Source organism: Nuphar pumila, chromosome 7 (assembly GCF_984573655.1).
Source record: "Nuphar pumila chromosome 7, dmNupPumi1.hap1.1, whole genome shotgun sequence".
Classification (NCBI taxonomy): Eukaryota; Viridiplantae; Streptophyta; class Magnoliopsida; order Nymphaeales; family Nymphaeaceae; genus Nuphar; species Nuphar pumila.
The window spans coordinates 109732257-109744878 of NC_143255.1; the positions used below are offsets into that span (position 1 = coordinate 109732257).

General features: G+C 37.6%; 1 protein-coding gene across 2 annotated transcripts in view; it reads right to left on the reverse strand.

The window, feature by feature from the left end:
• LOC149832887 (MICOS complex subunit MIC60, mitochondrial-like) overlaps positions 1–11883 on the reverse strand; it is a 39777-nt gene extending 27894 nt beyond the window's left edge. Inside the window, exons 1-2 of one of the 2 annotated variants that reach the window (XM_090012622.1) lie at positions 11748–11883; positions 9762–10454 (exon numbers count right to left, since the gene is read on the reverse strand). In XM_090012622.1, the coding sequence (XP_089868748.1) occupies positions 9762–10454; positions 11748–11855 (801 nt within the window). In that variant the 5' untranslated portion in view covers positions 11856–11883. The remainder of the gene's footprint in view (positions 1–9761; positions 10455–11747) is intronic. The other variant, XM_090012623.1, reaches the window with a different exon arrangement.
• Between the last annotated feature and the right edge of the window lie 739 nt (positions 11884–12622).

A 12622-nucleotide genomic window follows, 5' to 3' on the forward strand; every position in this document is an offset into this window, starting at 1 on the left:
AAACCACTACCTCATTAGTCCTCCAAAACACATAAATCAAGTGTATAAGCTACTAGATCAAGAATATAAATATAATGCCATTAAAGGCCAAAGACACACACAAAGGTGTGCAAAAGAACCTCTTGTCTACATATAATAATACTTGAAATGAGTGCATCTACGACAAGAACAAGAGAATACACGCCAACATGGACCAAAAGCATCTCTTGTCTACGTAAAAATACACTCAAAACTAAGTGTGTTCAGCTACTAGAACAAGAGTAACAAGCCAACCATGGGCTAAAACACAATACATCTCTTGTCTACGTAAGATGGCACTTGAAATGAGTGAAATGAGTGAAATAAGTGAACCATGGGCATACATCTCAGCGACTAGAACAAGGACACAAACGCCAACATGGACTAAAATCACACACCATGGTGTGAATCAACGTGCCTTGTCTACATAAAATAACACTCAAAGACAAGTGTGTTCAGCTACTAGACCAAGAGAGCAAAAGCCAACAAAGGGCTACCAACACACGAAGGTGTAATAAAATTCTTGTCTACATATGATGACACTTAGATAAGGGACATAAAAGGAGAAGACTTCTGAGGCAATAAAACTTGTAATGACAAACATATAAATAAAACCTTGAAACAATATTCTTCAAAAAAGAGAATACCCATAACAATATCATTTTTAAATAAAATGTGTGAATATACACACACCAAGAACACTTGTGCACAAAAGCACAAAACATAAATGTACAAATGCACTCATATGATTCATAAACAATAAAAGGTTGGGCAATAACCCCAAAACCTTGATTTCAATATACCTTAAAACATTTAAGGTTTTAAAACAACATATATTCATCACATTTATATATAAATAAGAGCATCCATAAGATCAATGGCCAACATTAAACTAGTGACACACTCATATACCAAATCATTTTAGAGTCCCAAGGTGCCCATAACTCACCTCAACCACCATCTATAATATGGTAAGTGGACAAACTAAAATGACATAACAATGGGTGCCACACTCATAATTAGAGATCATATACCAAATCATTCTAGAGTCCTAAGGTGCCCATAACTCACCTCAATCACCATCTATAATATGGCAAGTGGACAATCTAGAATGATATAACACGAGGTGCCCATAACTCACCTCAAAAATCTCTAATATAACAATAGGGCCATAAAAGAATTGATGCATCATATGACAACATGTGATGGATAAAATAAGTGCCATTAAAAATCAAAAGAATACCTTGGCAACAAACATAATGACATGAAGAATATATCTTGGGATAATCAAGACAATCAAGCTTTTTAATCAAAGGAATCACAAGAACCGTAATGGTTCACAAAGAGAGTTTTAACTCAAAACTCAAAGAAAGAATATTCAATAGTACTTGAAAATATATAGATTTGGGATAAAAATCCCATACAACAAGTTTTAAATATCCTTTGATTGTGATGAGATATGCGGAAACGTACAAAGTGCTATAAGCACTTATCATGTTTTATAATGATTTAAAAAAGGGTCAATATCTAAATTCATTATATTTTTCATAAAAAGAAATGTGCATAAAAGCTTCATAATGTAAGAAATGTCTACGAAGAGACAATACATATGCAAGCACAAAAAGATGTGCACGAGGGCACTCATACAATATTTGAACAAATACACACCAAGGTATAAACAAACATGCACTAAGGCATGTATTTCATAGAAAAGAGGAAATGCATACAAGCGCAACTATTTGAGAAACAAATGTATACAAAATACAAAAACACACAAAAGGGAGCAAGTATGCACTTTATAAAAAGAGCAATCCTTGAGATTTCTCAAACTTTTAATTATGCAATTATATGCTTGATAAATGTAATTTAGGACAAAGAGGACCATATGATGGTCAACATAGACATCTTTAGAGATATAAACAAGAGGTTTTGAAATCTTATGTGAAAAATACAAACCAACAAGTTTGTAAAGTTGTATCAATAAAATAAACGAAATCTTTTATACCAAAAAGATGTAATAGACATACTATGCATTCTATATAGTGTGAGAAATTCTTTTAAAAAATCTTTTACAATGGTTCGAACAACCTATTTATCACAAAAAAATCCTTTAAATAAACCAAAATCATTGAAACATCTTTAGGAGTTCTTATCATTAACAAGAACTACTTAGGATTCATAAAGAGGTAAGCTACAAAGATTTAGATGAGAAAATCAAAAAATATAGCAAAGAACATTAACTTATACAAGAATTATATAAGTTACAAAAAGATTTACCAAAAAAACCAAACACAAGAGTTTTTGAGCAAAGATCATTAATTTAGCAAGAAATCGTATTTAAAAAGTTAACTTATAGGTTAATCACGAAATTCTTATGAAAAACCATAAATCTCACATAATTGAAAAATAATTTTGCAAAACATAAATTACTATTATATGTGATGAGAAATCGATAACTATATAACCAAGAATTATATTTTTGAACAATAAACAAGTTTACCAAATTTAAAAGTAGATATACGAACAAGCGAAAAAGTGAAAGGAAATGATTCAACTAAAAACACTAAATGTGCAAGAAAGATAGTTTCATAATGCATAATATGTTAAGAAAAGAGATACATACCGAAAAATTTCTAATAAAAAAAGAACAATGAATACTTCACCATTTCTTGAGCACCACGCTTTCCGTTGCGCCAAGAGACAATCCCATCGTAACCGGGCTCTGATACCATGTTAGAAAGTGGCTTTGAATACATTAGGTTCAATAATGAACTCATACATGCACATGAAGTGCGAATAAACCCATTTAAGGGAACAACATAAGCACATAATGTGCTAACACATAAACCCACACAAGGGGCAAAAAATATGACTTAAAGTCATAAGTTGAATATTATTGAAAGAAAGGAAGAAGAGGGGAAAAACCCCTTCAAATGGAGCAAGAGCTCCTCCAAATCTCTAAGAAATACAAGGGGGAGACCCCTATTTATAACACAAGAGAGGAGCCATAAAGGGGGCTCCCAAAGGAGTCGTTGGGAGCCCCCAACCGTCACATTTGTGACCGTTGGGGGCTCCTCCAACGACTCTTTGGGGAGCCTCCCTAGGTGGCGCAAACCCAAAAAAATAGAAAAAATAAAAAAATAAAAAATAAAATTAAATTACAAACATATTCTGAATGGAATATGCGTAAAACTGAAAATGTCTAAACTACCCCTATGCCTATAAATAGAAAAATATATATTTTATATATATAATTAGGATAATACATATGCATATATACAATATATGAATATGTATTATCCTTTATATATATAAATTATATATAATATTACAAAGGTTGAATGATACATTTTAACACATAGGCCCAATCGAAGAACTGTTCTGCGTCGAATCGTCCTGCGAACTCCGGAAGGTCTAGCTTCACCCCGTAGATGGAGGGGTGCTCTAGTGCTCTCTACTGAAGAGTCTCCACCATTCCTGCAGGATACTCGTTCCAAAAAGCGTCATCATCCAACACTGCTTCATCACCCTCTTCACGGTACTGCTCGCCTAGAGGTTGGTGCTGACGAACTCCCATGACGTGTGGTCGGCACTCTGGTCGCACTGGTCCCTGCTGAATCTGCATGGCGGCTGCTGGAAATTGCCTCGATCTGGCCCGCCCGTGAGTGGAAACCATCTGCGGCCGGCGTTGAGGCACCGGTATGGCAAGATGTCCTACTAAAGGTGGAAAGGTTGCTCGGTTTATGGGTTCTGGGTTGGTGGAAAATGGATGATGTGGGTTTGGGTTATGGGTCAAGGTAGGATAGGGGTAATGTGTCGGATATGGTACCGGGTTCTGGGTCTGGGACGGATTAACGGATTGGGTCTGGCATGGGTATTGGGTCTGGTTGGCGTAGTACTGGAACGACTCACCCGATTGGATCTGGATCAGGTCAAGACCTAAGCTATTCGTCGGACCCAGAATCGGGTGGGTAGGATCATGGATCGAGTTGTGGTGTGAAAAGGCCTGGTTAGAACTCGATCCTTGATCTATAACAGGATGGGTCTGGTTTTGACCAGGCTCAAATTCAAACTGGAGCTCTGTCCGGGTCCGATATAGGTTTGGGTCGGTATTGGATTTGTATTGGGGTTCAAAACTAGTTGGTTGGATCTGGTTCAGGGCGACCCGCGAACCAGACCCAACTGGGTAGGTCGGGTATTGGGGCTCGAGGCTCGGACCCGCTTCCTGGGATCCAAAGGATGGTCCCCGAGATCCGGGTCTGGGCCCCGCTATCAAAAATTTTGGTCCGGACCCTCTCGAGTTCGGCCCGCTCAACAGGGGTCCACCTCCCCCTGCTCGTTGGTGGGCTGCAACAGAGCCCCCATGCGCAGGCTCAGGAAGGGGGGCTTGATCAGCCCCTGCACGGGTTGACGCAGTTGCGCCTGCAACCTGGCCCAGCGTCACGCTCAGGCCCGGCTGAGCCTGTCTGGCCTGCGGCCCTGTTGTTGTGGCTCGAGGCCAGGCCTGCGCACACAAGCCAAGGTCAGAGGGTCCGCCAGTGACCACTTGCTTTGGCTGGACGACTGCAATCCCTGCATCTGCAGCCATGACCATGACAGGGTTCGAAGGAGGTACCATTTGCAAGGAGTTGACGCGACCCGCATCTCTGTGCAAGGCCATCTCAACGCCCTCACGTCGCACAGCACGCTGAAAACTCATTTGGGTTGGGTCGATCGTTGCGGCATCTCCGAGATTGACTGAACCCTCGCCTACTCCCATACCCCACTTGTTCGCTTGTGTTGTGTGTGCTTCCACCGGAAGATTCAAGAACGACAATCCAATCTTTGATCTCATCCATACGCTTTGACATGTCGGCTACGTCTTTGCTCACACATAGCAGATTTTCTTGGATCTTGATCATCATGTCGATCATCCTCATCATGGGGTCTTCGTTGACGGTACTTGATTCCTCACGCTCCTTCCCGCTCGTAGGATCGTCCCTCGCTTCTTGCGCCATATCGTCGACCAAGGAGGAGGGGTTGTGCTCTGATACCACTTTGATGCTGTGGAGACCGGAGTTCTGATGCACCTTAACTTGTTTATTGAAGGTAACGAATTACAATGAAGAATAAAGAAAATGTTGGGAATGGAAAATAACAACTGCAGTGAAAACAAATGCTGGCAGAAAGAGAGAAACAATAAAAGAAATAAACCAATCTTCAATCCCCCCTCTATGTAACCTTAAGGCAGGGTATTTATAGACTGCATAATAGATCTCGATCTTGGGTCCAGCCCCTGGATCCGAGGTTAAATCAATGTTGTTGACATGCTGGATCACCCATGTGTTGGAATGATGTCGACGTGCGGCATGCTTCAGACCTTCGCTCGCCTGGCATAAGTACGCAGGGGCACGTCCCTGCATCGTGGTACCAGACTCGCGATCGGATCCATCACCTGGGTCCGATCGTTCATCCCATTGGTGCCGGGTTCCATGGCCATGTCTGGTTCACGTTGTATAGGCCCTAGCCTGCTCTACATCACCTTTGCTCCCGTAGCTTGTATGACTAGTGTTATAACACTCATTGCCTTAGCATCCATTAAAAGGTGGTTTATCTATCAACTTGATGTCAAAAATGATTTTTTTTAATGGTGACCTAAATGAGGAAGTGTACAAGGATCCTCCTCCCGGTCTTGAGATCGATAGAGGAAAAATTATTTAGTTAAGAAAAACTTTGTATGGGCTTAAGCAAGCCCCAAGACTTGGTATGATAGGTTTAGCAAAGTTATGTTAAACTTGGATTACAAATCTTGTTATATTGATACTGCTCTTTTTCGTCAAAGATACAGGTATTGACATTGTCGTTCTTCTATTATACGTTGATAATATGATCATTACGGGAAGTGACAAAAAGAGGGTTGGTGAAATTAAAAATGTTCTTAAAAATCATTTTGATATGTCTGACTTTGGTTTCCTAAGATATTTTTTAGGTATTGAAGTGGCTTATTCACCTAGAGGATATATTTTATCTCAAATAAAGTTGGTTGCAGATATTGTTGTTAAATATGGAATTTCTGATGATAAGAATATTGATACGCCGAAAGTTGTTAATGCAAAACTAAAATTGAAGGATGAAACCCCCTCTTGAAGATCCAACTCCATACCGGCAACTGATTGGATATGTGACCTACTTATCCATCACAAGATGAGACATTTCTCATGTGATACACTCAGCTAGTCAGTTTCAACATGCACCATCTATGGTGCATATGAGTGTTGTTATGCGAATTGTCCGATATATCAAGAATTCTATAACCAAAGGGATATTTCTATCATCCGCTTCTTTAAATTTAATTGTTTATCCATTCTTTTCATGAACCTTCAACTTATATCTTGGAGGTGCAAGAAGCAAAAAAATGTCTCTTTGTCATCCACTGAAGCTTCATATCGAGTCATGGCAACAACAACGATGGAGATTATCTAGTTAAGGAGACTTCTCAAATATATGGGCTTAGTCATCTTTGGTTCAACGAAGATATGTTGTGACAATAAGAGTGTTGAATGTATTACAAGTAACTACACCTTTCACGAATGAACCAAGCATATAGAGATGGATTGCCACTATGTCCCTAAGGATTTCTTCACTAAGGCTTTGCCTTCACCTCATTTTTTGTCTCTTCTTGACAAACATTCGGTGATCACACCGTAAGTTTGAAGTGTTAAATTATAAGTGTGTGTCCATATATTTCAGTTTTATGTAAAGTGAAATGCTCGTCAGGGGTATTTCAATCATTACATCTTGTAATAGGTGTCAATCCTCTAGGGATTGACCTGTTTTTTCTTTTTGTAATTTTATTTTTATTTTGTATTTTTTTCTTTTTTGTTATAGTTGTTGGGCTGGTCTAGTTGGACCAGCCCCTTTGGGTCCTCAAGTGCCTATTTAAAGGCACTCTTTCCTTGTATGTTGTTAATGCTTTTTCTAAAGCATTTCTAAGTGAAAAAACATATTTTTTAAGTCTTGTGCTTGCCCATAGTGGCTTTTGTTGTGTCCTTTTGATTGTATTGCCCCTTGTCGACCAAGTGCTTGTGCACTCTTTTGTTTATTGTTTACCCTTATTGGGTTGTCCATTGTATTTCCGCTCTTTTGATTACACTAACATCAATTGAAAAGATACACAAATATAGTCAAGCTAAGATAACCCATGCATGATAATGAATAGATCCAAACCAGTGTCAACAATATTTTGAAAATATCACGATATTATCGATATTTCAAGGTCAGTCGATTTTTTCCCGAGATATTCCCAATATCTTCAAAATATCGCCAGAATTAAAAATATCATGTGATTTTCCCGAGATATTCAAAAATATTTTTTATATTTTACATATCTTTTTTTGTTTCTTTTATATTTTAAAAGCTTTTCTAGTTGTTTCTTTATATTTTTGTAAGAAAAACATTAGAAAACCTACTATTCTTGTCTTTTTTATTATTCATTATATTTTTTAAAATTTTAAAGCTTCCGAGATTTTCCCGAGAAAAATCACTTCTTGAAAATATCTCCATGAAAACCATCACCGAGAAATTACCTTTAACGATATAGGTGACTATGATCCAAACAGTAGATTCTAATCATAATTATTAACAGTTTATGATAGATAAGTATGTAATTTTCAGGGAAGATAACACACAAAGAGGAGCTAGCATCGTCCCACCAGTGTCATCCATGTCTTGCGCAGATGGTGCTTGACCTGGTGAAACTTGTAAGTGGTCAGCCATGGCTCAACATCTCCATCCAGATGGATATAATCCATCTGTAAAGAACCACCCTATGAGACCAAACATGTGTAGATAAGCCTAAAGACCTCAGAAGATCATTGAAATCCTATTTCCTCAGAGTTACCTCATCGGTGCAAGTTACATCAGTTAGCCTGAATCATCCTGATGGACTGTCAGTTGATCTCCAGCATAACTGATACATAAGACTACTGATATCAATCCTTATGTGTCGTTTCCCTCATCTACTAGAACACCTATTTCCAGGTCATCTATTTATACTATAGATTAAGTAGACAGATTTAACAGTCTCTCGCATTATACTTCAGTTGCATTATTAAGCTTTAGGGTCATTTGCAAAACATTGTCTAACTTATCAGCTATTCACAAAAAGCTACCCAATATCTGAATTATTACATTTGAACAGATGCTTTATTTGAATGCATTTCAAATACCTGCTTGAGGTGTAAAATGATTTTTTGTCCCATTTCTGATAAAACAATTCATCTTGTGATCTTCTACTAAACAAATCAAAAATTGTCACAATTTAGTAATTTTCTTTTACTAAAAAAAGGTCTCAACTGAACGATCTCAGAACCAAATGTGCCTTTGAAACATAAATGAAGAAAAAAAAACAGGTAGCTGAATGTAATAACCGAGAAGTTAAGGATCCTGATAACTTGGGCGGCTTCCAGTAAATGATCCTAGTTTTTACTTTCTCCGAAGCAAAAAAATAAAACTACCATTAGAGATAAATGTATGAATAGGACATGAAAACTCACTAGTTCATGGAAAAAAATGACGGGAATATGGAAAAGAAAAATATGACAAATGAGTGGACAAAGAATGATAAAACTTATTTCTTCATGTCATAACTTATCTTGTCTGGCATGCCATGTCACATGGATATGGATGTAGAGAACGGGACATAGTGCAGATACAGTTTGTATGACACGATAATTCTCAAAAATTAGGACATAGGGACACAGCTACAGACACGCATAATGTATGTCTGTGTGTATGTGTGTGTGTGTGGAAAAACAATTCTAGATCACTATAATTTAGAATATCAAATAATAAAACTAAGTAGAAACTGAAATATAATGTAATCAATGACAAATTTTATAATAAAAATAGCTCAAGTGAATACAAAATAAGTAAATATGATCATAAAAGGATATAAATAAAGTTAATGACACAATGGTGACTGTGTGTGAAACTGGTTTAACTGTATCCATGAAGCGTCCTAGAGAGTCCACGAAATATCCAGGTGTCGTGTCACGTCAACACGGATATGCAAACTAAGTGAAGTGTCGATGCGACATAGCTGGCATGACAAACACCAACTTAATCCACATTGTCAGAGTAACACCAGGCAATAAGTGAAAATATATAAAGACTCTCTCCAGCATAACAATGGATGTAAACAGTTTCTAGGCAAGCTGAGTATTTGGTACATCAGACATTCCACATATAGGATACATCGGTCAACATTTACATACCTTTAGTTGGCATATGCCTTGTTTGCTTTTGTTTGCTTTTATTCATTTTTTAGGGACAAAACCCATTTCACAATCCTCCCTCTGCTTTACTGAAGTTCTTTTTTTAATTCAGTATAATCACAGATTAGTTTTATAATTGCCACAAGCTAAATAAGGTATTACAATAATCTTATGGATAACTACAAAAACTTGAGATACTTGCATAAAACATGTAGATGTCTTTGAAGCTTCACAGCCAATCATAGAATAACATAAACAGAGATTCTTGAATAGCTGAATGTTTACAAATATGAAAGGAAACAAGAAAATGTAGAGTATCTGACTAAACAGAGAAAAATATGCCACCAGAGAAGGGGCTAAACTAAATGTTTGCATTCAACTCAAGAATAAAAGCATACACCCAATGACAAGCATAACCTGACTCAGTAAGTTTAGACAAGAAAATGTCTTAAAAATTATCATCAGAATAAAGGGAAAAGAAACACATACTTGAGGGATGTTGGACAAAACCGGCTCAGCAGATGCAGCTATACTTTCATGCTCCTCAGAATTCTGTTTAGCTTCTTGCTCAACACTCTTATCTTGCAGCATGGTCCCATTTTCATGCTTTAAAATGTTAGAACCGTCTTCTTGTGATGTTTTGAGTGCAGGAACCTTGTCTTTCAATGTCAGTCCATTCTCAGCAGAAGTTAGTTTCTCTTTATCTTCGGCAGGAAGCACACTTTCTGAAAAATGGGTGCTTGTTCCCTCTTCATGCTGAGTTTCACCTTGATAACTGCTTGTATGTATATCATTTGTATTTATGATGTCCTCAGTAACTTCAGGCTTTTTATCAGTATTCTGCACTGAGACATGGTTTCCTTCTTCAACAGAAACCAAATTTCTGTCCTCACCACGTTCTGGAAAGACTCGGTTTTCTTCCAAATTCTTTGCATCTTTAGGTTTTTTGTTGGCAGTGTCAAAAATAGCTAAGCTAGGTGATTCATGTTCTTTATAACCATCAGGCAATTTTATATAGCCTGCTTGATGGGCTGCTAGAAAGACAGCGGCAACAGCAGCACTACCAAGAATTAATGTTTGATTTCTTGACCCTGGAGGTTTCTCTGGTGGAGAAGTGCTTGCAGATGCATTATGCCGAGATGCGGTTGAAAAATTCTTGCTTGAAGAGATCGATGAAGTTACCTGCTTGCATGATACCAAAATAGATTGAATGCATGTACACACATGCACATATATAAATGCATACCTATATATACAGGTATAGACTAAATTAAAAATATTGTAATATTCTCCCCATATATTAAAAAAAACAATAATAAGCCAAAATATGTCAATAATATTTCCATAAAAGAACTCAATAGTATTCGGATGAGATCATGATATTCTTCACACCTTTTCATTTTTTCCATTTTGATCGTATAATTTAAGCACGATTCCTCCTGCATTCACTATCTTTTTCACATTTTGATAGCTTAATAATCTCATTGAGATATTGCCGTGATAGATATTGGCAACAATGAAACACATACACGCATGAACGCACGAGCACACACACAGACAGACATAGATATAGATATGTTTGTGTATGTCTGTGTGTGCATCTAAACTAACAACTTTGTGTTTATTTACAGATATATTTTAACATTTAAATTGATTTACAGAGGGAGATGTTGAACTGTAAATCGGCTTCAGATTTTCAATGTTGTACGAGAGTTCCATTACAGACTTGCCAGTTTACTGGCTAGTGTTCCCAACTTATACACCCACTAACCCACCTAAACTACGAGCTTAGCTCCTCACAGTCATCAGCATTTGGGGTAATTTATACGGATGAAAGTTACCGTTTGAAGTGACTGTTGAGTGAAACGCCTGAAGTCTTAATCAGGGGATTTTTCCTTCCAAACAACCCTCAATTAGCATTTTCCCGTGACAAAGAAAGAAAGAACCTTGAAGAACCAACTAAGTGAACTCTGTCGATGTAAAATCAAGATAAGAATGAGACGGCGCAAAGATCTTTAAACCATGGATTCTGTCCATTCTAGAATACAATATCACAAAAATGACGTTCAGACCTTTCCCTATGTAACAATCCAAATACAAACCAAGGGGTTTTGGGGAACACCCAATATTACCACATTGCTCAATTCTCTTCTGAACGCACCCATTTATCCAAGAAGTTGGTGCACTGCCCAGTGCTCCAAAATGCAATATCACACGTTTTATCTTGCTTTCCGGATAAGTGGGTGAATCGAAAAAACTGCCCAAAAAAGAAACCCATATATTGGGACAAGATACTTTTGCCTTCCTCCTCCAATTTCCATAATTCTTCAGTTCGTCTAGGACATGACAAACCAATCTTTTTCTATAAATCCAAGTATTTATATCATGTTAAGATTATGTATGAATCATAACCAATATAATGAAAAAAGGAGAAAATCCGTTAAAAAAAACGCAGAGAGAGAGAGGAGTGCGTACGTGGATCTCTGGTTGGACGTGAGAATTGATGGCGTCCCTTCGATGGGCGCCACCCAATGTTGGGAGGGCTCTCCCTTTGAGCCGACGGAGCAGAAGAGCCCGATTCATCTCTCTCTCTCTCTCTGCCTGCACTGAATACACCAGGAAGAGAAGGCAAACCGCCGAAGAAAAGGCATACCGCCGAATGGGTCGGGTTCTGTCAGTACAGGACATACCCAAACCAAGTCCGACCTTGGATCTAATGCTGCAAATGGATCTGTACAGGTTAGATCTTACCCGATCCGAATCTGAGCACAAACCCAATAAGATCTAATGGTGCAAGATTGAATCCCATAAATATGTATGATGATGCTGGATCTGATGAAAAAATATGGAAATCAAGGTTTTTACCTGTAAAGTATGCCAAGGAACCGGATTATCTCCAAAACCTGAACATATATCCGATATAAAACACTGAATTGAATCATATCTGAATCCGAAAATGATCTGAATTTGTAAATCCGAACCAATTCGAATCAGAGGACCAACCAGACCTCGTCCATTTGCACCACTACTTTGATCTAGAATTACCGGATTTCGACTGGACTTTATAATCGGGTTGAGACACCCCACACCTGATCTGAATCCATTCATCTGTCTGGTCTCTACACCTGAATACGGTTCTATAGGTTTACTTGTGGCATATGGATGTCAACGTACAGGGTTTCATTCTCATATATATATATATATATATATATATATATATATATATATATATATATATATATATATATAGAGAGAGAGAGAGAGAGAGAGAGAGAGAGAGAATCAGTAAAACTGATTTAATTCAGTTTCAGTTTATATTGAAATTCAAAGCTCAATCCAATTGGTGTTCG